The sequence below is a fragment of the Atta cephalotes genome, assembly GCF_000143395.1.
Source record: "Atta cephalotes unplaced genomic scaffold scaffold00032, whole genome shotgun sequence".
Classification (NCBI taxonomy): Eukaryota; Metazoa; Arthropoda; class Insecta; order Hymenoptera; family Formicidae; genus Atta; species Atta cephalotes.
The window spans coordinates 2,633,035-2,641,314 of record NW_012130096.1 but is presented as its reverse complement, the minus strand read 5'-3'; the positions used below and the strand labels follow the sequence as shown (position 1 = coordinate 2,641,314).

At 28.1% G+C, this 8,280-nt stretch overlaps 2 protein-coding genes across 2 annotated transcripts in view; one reads left to right on the top strand and one right to left on the bottom strand.

Annotated features, from left to right (window-relative positions):
* The window catches only part of LOC105621206 (27 kDa hemolymph protein-like), a 9,424-nt gene extending 5,382 nt beyond the window's left edge, over positions 1 to 4,042 (top strand). The window contains exons 3-5 of the mRNA XM_012202675.1: positions 2,862 to 3,344; positions 3,461 to 3,626; positions 3,787 to 4,042. Coding sequence (XP_012058065.1) covers positions 2,862 to 3,344; positions 3,461 to 3,626; positions 3,787 to 4,042 — 905 coding nt within the window. The remainder of the gene's footprint in view (positions 1 to 2,861; positions 3,345 to 3,460; positions 3,627 to 3,786) is intronic.
* A 2,827-nt stretch (positions 4,043 to 6,869) lies between these two features.
* LOC105621298 (pyridoxal phosphate phosphatase PHOSPHO2) lies at positions 6,870 to 7,601 on the bottom strand. The gene has a single exon (XM_012202764.1). It carries the CDS (start codon positions 7,599 to 7,601, stop codon positions 6,870 to 6,872), a length of 732 nt encoding a protein of 243 aa, XP_012058154.1.
* Between the last annotated feature and the right edge of the window lie 679 nt (positions 7,602 to 8,280).

Here is an 8,280-nt window from a genome sequence, read left to right as displayed (position 1 = left end):
TAGTAATTAACTTAACTTAACTTACAACAACCACGTATATATATATATATATATATATATATATATAAAGTATTTCCCTAACATTTACTACGAGGTTTACAATAAATATTTCATAATGTTTATAATAAATGTTTATGTATGCAATTTAAGACCATAAAAATATTTAAAATAAGCCTTATAAATATTTATAAATATTTTGTAAATATTTTATTAATATTGTGTGCTAGTAAAACTAGAAAAAAAATGAAGAATTATTTGAACTAAAATTAAAATTAAATTACATTGGTAGAAACAGGAATAAGAATACTTAAAACCCGTGTATACACACTACGCATTGGAAATTGAAGATTGCTAATTGAAGATTAGAATTCAACCAATTTGAACAAAATTATTTTATTACTGTGTAATAAAATTATTAAAATTAAAATTATCTGATTCGTCGAATTCTAATCTTTAATTCGCAATTCTTTAATTCCTTAGGCCCGATTTCACAAATATAAGATTAATCTTGTGGTTTAATATACTATTTATCTTTTTTTAATTCTTAGAAAATCTAATTCTTAGAATTAGAAACAGATAAGTAAATTAAATCGATTAAAGTTAATTTTACATTTGTGGAACCGGCTATATGAATTCGGCTATAGGATCGTTAAAAGGCCGATTTTTCCAAAACAATAGCGATTTTAACCGATCTTTTTGTAAAGAATCGCTTCCTTTTTTTTTAACAGGGAAGACTTTCAAAAGCGATTTTTTTTTACTCGAAATCCATTAGCAAAGCAATTTAGAAATCGTACATCCCTAAAACGGAGTTTCAATCTTCAATGTAGTACAATAGTTTTACTGCTGAAGAAAAAAAATAAAAACGACTTCTTCGATATATCGTAAATACATCAACGAATGAAAGTATTCATCAGAAATTTCAGGAAGATAATAATATATTCAAGGCCGATACGGCTTGAATGTATTCGACTGCATTCCATTTCCTACAAATATCACAACAAAGAAAGCTAAACTCATTCGTTGAAGATTTAATAATACGAAATATAATATTATAAAGTCCGAAATGGCGCATTTCGCGAAAGCTTTACAAGAAGCTTATTCTAAACGGAAATCATTGCTGAAATTCAACAGCTTGCGTTATTATTAGAATAAAATTGTTGCAATAAAGGAGGGAGATAAAATTTGGAGAATAATGCCAAATTTTATTTAACTTTTTTATGTCTTCTATATTTTATTTACAAGCTATAATAAGGAAATTCACAATTTTATTAAACAAAAAAAATATATATGTATATATATATATATATATAAAGATTTATAAATAGGTCAATGAAAGTATGGCACAATAATTATTGCGCAAAAAATTTGAAGTTTCGATTTATATGTGTATATAAATTATATTTAACTTGCTAGAGCTTCGAAAATGAGCTTTCTTAGTCATTACCTAAATCTTATCATTACCTAAGTCATAAGAAATTGAATATTATAGTTGATTTTTCTTACAATCGATTGTGATTGGTCAATTCTTATGGTTTAAGACTTCAGCTTAAATAATGGCTTATTATAAGAAACCTATTATTACAAATTTATAGGTCAATTCTAAACAGAATTGTAAGACTCGTAACTTGTTCTCGTAAAACTCGTAAGAACTGATAACCAGTATTCTAATTTTATGCGTACGTATCGTAAGATTATCATAAATATTTTTTTGTAAATCTTACGTCTAGTAAAAGCTGTTTGTAAAAATATCGTATAAAGGTATAAACACTTCAAAATTCTTATAATTCTTATAAATCTGACAATGTGTTACGAATCTTATAATTTTGTTTAGAATTTAGGCATTAATATGGAAAATTAAAGAGAGTAATAGATACATAACAAAAAATAGTTAATTAATGTTTCAATCTTACACCTGCATTTAATGAATAGTTCTACAATATACAATTAACGAAACTTGTGACTAATTATTATAACACACACACACTACTACTCTCTCTCTCTTCTCTCTCTCTCTCTCTCTCTCTCTCTCTCTCTCTCTCTCTAGACATAAAAAAGTTAAATAAAATTTGACATTATTCTCCAAATAGCTGTGAGAGATGTTATCCCTCGAGTTATTGCGACAAAATTAAATCTGGGAAAGTTGCACAGAGTATTTTGCACGAAATTGTCGTTGACAAAGTTCAGTAAAGATTCATTAATTTTGCTAAAAAATAATTCTTGAAAATTTTCCTTCTTTTTTTTCTGATATTCTTAAGATATTCTTTTGTAGATCATATCGTACGTCTAATAAATATAATAAATATAATAAATATAATAAGTCACGCATGCGGAAATGATAAAATTACACTAATGCGAAGTCATTACAAACAATATAAGAAAAACATCAATCAGCAAACATCAAACATGCATATTTATATAGCTGTTATTCTGCAATATTATAATCCTCTTTTTATTAATTCTCTTTCCGCGACCAATATATCATTATGATATTAAACGCTAAATTATGATATAAATTATTTTTTTAAGAGATTCTAGACTGAAATAATTTCAAAGAAATCATTAAATATTCAATATCACTGTAACGTGTAATCATCGTACAATTCCAATAAAAAAATGTACACGCAATTACTTTGTAAGAATGATTAGCATATTTCTCTTTACAATATTATATGACATAAATAAAGGAATATTTTCCAATCAGCGTTTCTAAATATAACTGCCACTTTTTTTTCTTAATCGTTGAATAAAAGATGAAGCAATTTCATAAAATAAGAGACGAAGCTTTATCTTTTATTCTATCGTAATCTATTTTAAAGAAGATATATTTCCATTTAACTAAATAAGATATTGCCTTGTTTCAGGTATTGTTGGATGCACGCATTCACAAGAGAATTTATCTTCCACCGTCTTCCCTGAGCTTCAACAGATCGGCAGAGTGGTGGATGATCGAATCCCGGATATTGTAAAGAAAATAAACAAATCAGGGCTGTCCGTTGAAGAAGGCACAAATCGTTTTAGAGAAAGATGTGTAAAGAACGCCGGACCAGACGCATATGATCTTATCGATCGCGCCCAAGTTGAAGTGGCACAATGTATTCAGAAGCTCATCAACGTTACCGAACTCTATGCAGAGATGGAAAAGTATAAGCCGACAGGTGATCTGGATATTGTCTTTAGGGAATATTGCAGCAAGCGCCATTCTCTACGAACTTGCGTGAGCAATTTTACGAATACGATAGCGGTTTGTCTGGACGAGAAAATGAGAGAGAATAAGAAAATAGTGATGAACATAACTGACTCGCTACTCGAATTTGTCTGCTATAAAGAAGGGGATCGAATCGCCCGTATGTATGAACTGAATTAATTTTATTTTAAAATACAACAGTAATACCAAGTTCTAAATATATATATAAGAAGTAGTTTGGATTATTATATATTAGCTTGAATTATATTTTTGCAGTTTTCATATCGGCTGGAGGACCAGAGTGCTTTGAATCAAAAACGCAAGAAGTTTTAGATTGTGCCAACAAGACGTTTGGTAATAACGTATCAAAATTAGATTTTGGTGGTTTTCCTTTGGGATTCGAGAGTTTGTCGGCTTGGGAGTTTAGTCCTAAAGAATGCAGGTGAGTCGTGCGAAATTCACAAATTTGTTTTTTGATGATATTCCTGAATTTAGACATTCAAAATCTTGAATATTTGAAAAATTCAGTTCTTAAAATTAATATTTCCCTACAGCCTTTCTGTACAGGAAGGAAGAACTTATGTTTATTTGATGCATTACAGGGACATAAACAAATTGCAAAATTGCGTTGTGGCAGAGTTAGAAAAATGTTCGGATCCCACGCCTGCGAATATAATGGATTCTGTATTTAATTTCATCAAGAGAGTTACGCCGTGTGAAAACGTACTCGCAGAAAGTGCTGCTGCTACTGATACACAATCCAGTGCTTCGCACGTGGGCGCTCTTATAATTATAGCAACTCTATCTACTGTTTTATCTTTTGTAGCAAGCTATAGTTTCATCCCTGTAACGATATGAATACATTGTACAGCTTTATTCCAAATATGTGAAGATACGAATAGAGATAATATGAAAGTTTATACCAGTGGTGCTAAATTTAATGTAACAAACAAGAACTCACACTTATGGACAAGGGTATTACTTTCAATTTTTGTTCTCTTTTTTTAAATTTTTTTTTATTTTTTTACAAAATAAGATTTGAATTTCTTTTTCTCGCATAGATATACTTTCTCTTATTACAAAAGTAATATAAAAATATAAAAATATAAAAATATAAAAATTATTTGATTAATTTAATATGGATATTCAGTAACTAATATCAATAAAATAAAAAAACCAAATAATTTGAATATTCATTAAATTAATCGAATAATTTTTTACACTAATAATTAGTGTAAAAAGTCTAAGAAAGTTTAATATTTAGATATTCCGCACTTAATCAAAAATAGTACAATAATCTTTCGGTGTCACTCTATATCCTATGTCACATGTCAAATTGATGTTGTGAAAAATATACATAAAAATAATCGTAATATATTTTTTTCAATCAAAACATCAGACATCAAGAAATACAACGATAACAAGCAAATGAATGTATCTTTATGAATAAAAAAGGTGTACAGGATTGTTAACAGTCAGGGAAAAAGCTAGGAAAAGCCAAAGAATTTTTTGGAAAAAGCCAAAGAGGAGCATTAAATAAAAGATAAAAATGTTAAATGTTTTATTACAATAAAAAATAAATGGAAGATTATAACATAAAATAAAACTTTTAGAGCATTTTTTGAATTTAGTCTCAGACATAATTTTTAGTTTTTAACTTCTTCATCAAAACCTTTTTCTCTCAAGTTTATGTTTTTCTTTTTTCGTTTTTTTTTTGGTCCTTTAATAACAAGGTACAACAAAGTAAAAGGAATTTCGGATATTCGACATTAAGAGTGGCATCGAAGAATTAACTTCTTTCTTTTAAAAGCTACTTATATATTAAGATTATATAAAAAATATAAATATATTGCTATATCTTTTATATGTTCATGTTTGTTATACATAAGAATACTTTTATGTAGTTATATTTATGTATCATATTAATATAAAAAAAAATATTTCAGATTAATACGATAATTATATTACTAGTGTCAAGTTTATATGAATACATATATATTTAATATTTCATTTTTTTGTACGTTTTGTACATTCCAAAAATCTTAGGTAAACTCTTTTAAGTAATCCTATTTTAAATAAAATATCTTCGTTTCTCAACAAATTTAGGCTTTATAGAAAAATATGGAAAACAATTTGTGCTTCTCTGAAAAATCATCTGATTATATATTTTCCAAACGCTAACACAAATTGTGAGTTCATAAAGTTTTTGTATAGTCGCGAAGAATAAAACAGTATTGTTTATAAAACAATTTAGAATTACATTTGTATGACATTTTGATCGATAAGATACAAGCACATGAATGTTACGACCCCGTTGAACTAATACAAAATTATAAGTGCAATATAAGTTACGGCAAATGTGTATCTTAATGTATCTTAATAGTTTAAGAACCAAAGTTTCTGATAATTTTATTAAGCCAATGTATTTAATAAATTCAGTACTTTATTTACAACCAATGTATGATTCATTTCATGAACCTTTTACATTAAATAGATGTTAGAAAATTTTTTGAATATTTAAGAAATATTATCTATTTAAATTTTTAATCGTAAATATTTTTGACGAAAGATGCTTCCGTTCTGTATTTATAATATTATATTTATTCTTTGAAATGTGAAGACAATTTTTAAAATCATAATAATGTAAGAAAGCAGGATGCATTCGGTTGAATAAATCAAGTGTTTAATATAAGTTAAATTATTTAATGTATTTGAATATTAAAATAAGATTAATATAATAATGATAATAATTACAAATGTACTTTGTGTATTGAGAATTATATACATTCTACAATGTGAAATAATCATTTTTAGTACATGCTGTGGTAGAGAAAAAAGAATTTTTCATAAGTATCAAAAGTAAATTTTATTTATATTCTTTAAATATTCAGTAAATATCTCTTTATATATGGCTCGATTGTAATTTAATTCTAATCACTTATACCATTATAACAAAAATTCTCTTGTACTGTACAAAATATGTAATTGATTTTTTACTGAAATTGACCGAAACCGAACTTTCGATCGGATTCTAAAATATAATTGTAATCACATTTTTAGAGTCCGATCGAAATTTCGGTTGTGGTTTCGGTCAGTTTCAGTAAAAAATCAGAGTTCAATTTGATTTTGGTTCGACCGAAATGAAGAGAAAATTTCAATAAGTGAATCGAAACTGTACAAATTGCAATGCGCCGGCGAGTATTCGAAAAACTATGTTATCATTGGACGAGATCAGCGCCGATTGCTACAAATTAGCCGACTATCTCTTTCTTTTTTATTCTTTTTTACTTACCAAGTCGCCGCATGAAATCCCTTATAATTTAAAGAATAAGATATTGATAAAATCTTATTTTTAAGAGTACATACATTTCGATATTTTCCAATGACTTTCTAAAAATTATATGATATTTGATAAGATTTATTTAATTTTCGCTTTCGATTTCAGGCGAAATTAAAAACCGAATATTCGTTTTTTTATTTCAGTCAGAGATAAAATATGGTCGGACTCTATACATTTTACTTTAGAAGCGCTTTTTTAGCGTAAATATTTCATGCTTAGTAATATTTATAAAATATACAATTATAAAAAGAAATAATTATAAAATACATAAATTACTTATTCATCAATTTAACAAATGATGCTAATGAGCATCTGAAAAAAGCTCAAAAAAATCTATTGGTAGAATTATGTTAAAGGTGGAAGTTCTATGAACTGTTCCAATCTGAATTGTAAATCAGTACCATCCTCCCATGGCACAATTTTTGCCTTCGTCGACATAGAGGTAGATAATTCATTTAGCCGATCGATAAGCGAATAACCTTTACGCGGACATGCCAGATCAGTCTCTGAGAGACGCAAAATCGGGCAGAGATCATTCCTTCCATCGCCAACATAGACAATTTTCTCATAGCTTTTACCCTGTTTGTGCTTATCCTGAATATAATCCATTAAAATCTGTCCTTTGCAAAGATTGGCAGCGCTCATCTTGCATGTGTCTTGAATATGATATGGGTCCACCCTCAGCTTGTCTTTGTCATATCGGGCTGGATTCGTGAAGACATGTGATACAACTTGATTGAGCTGCCTACTTCTCAACCAAGAGTCTATGAACACGCTATTCGAATCGCTGATAATGATGATCTCGTGACCATTGCCATGTAAGGAAGTAAGGAGTTTCTGCATTCCTGCAACTTCAGGTATACCAATAATAACGTTTGCGATTTGATGAGATCTCACAGAGTTTTCATGTAGGAGCTCGAAGATCTTGCTCATATATACTATCCAACCACTAGACTTTCGTAAATTGTGCAAATCCTTGGGTATTTCGATTGGCAGCAAATTTTGCACTACTAAATCAGTGTTGCCGTCGCAGATGGTATGATCAAAATCAAACGCCACAAGTACGTTGCGATTCATCTTTACATTAATTAAAACATAATCATTGCGTTATACAGCTGTCAAGATCTAAAATTCGATATAAGTTAAACATTTATAGTATAATTTTAATTGAGCTACGAGTTGCTTTCTATTTTCATACAAATAATAGGCTAAATCTCATATATATATATGACACTACTTGTTTTTTGATGACAAAATTGTCACATAACAATATAGGTTTACATAATCTCACTTTCAATGTGAGTTAACAAGATTCAGTAAAGCACACGAGTTTGTACAAATTACAGATAAAAACTCTGTTGACTTTCACTTATTACATTCAAAAGGAACCTGAATTCAAGTTATGACCTCGCAAATGAGAATTATCTGAGTTGTGATGTAAGTGGAAAGTATTGTGTTTTCAATGTCAGCTGATACTATACAAAATTAGCTACATATATAGAATGGTTTATTTAACTTATTGCTTCTTTTCTAGTTTAACTAGTTTAACTAGGAGTTAGGAAAAAATTATTTAATCAAATATTAATTATTAACTCACTTGATAATTTGATTGTAAAAGGACCGGTCGGGTAAAATATATATATATATATATATATATATATATATATATATATATATATATATAAACAATATACCATCTACGACACCAACTCCTACCTTCTTCTTACTACTTAACTTACTTAACTAACTACGTACG

Excerpts from the sequence above, each read along its gene's own strand:
- LOC105621298 (XM_012202764.1), bottom strand. The coding sequence starts at position 7,601 with ATGAATCGCAACGTACTTGTGGCGTTTGATTTTGATCATACCATCTGC.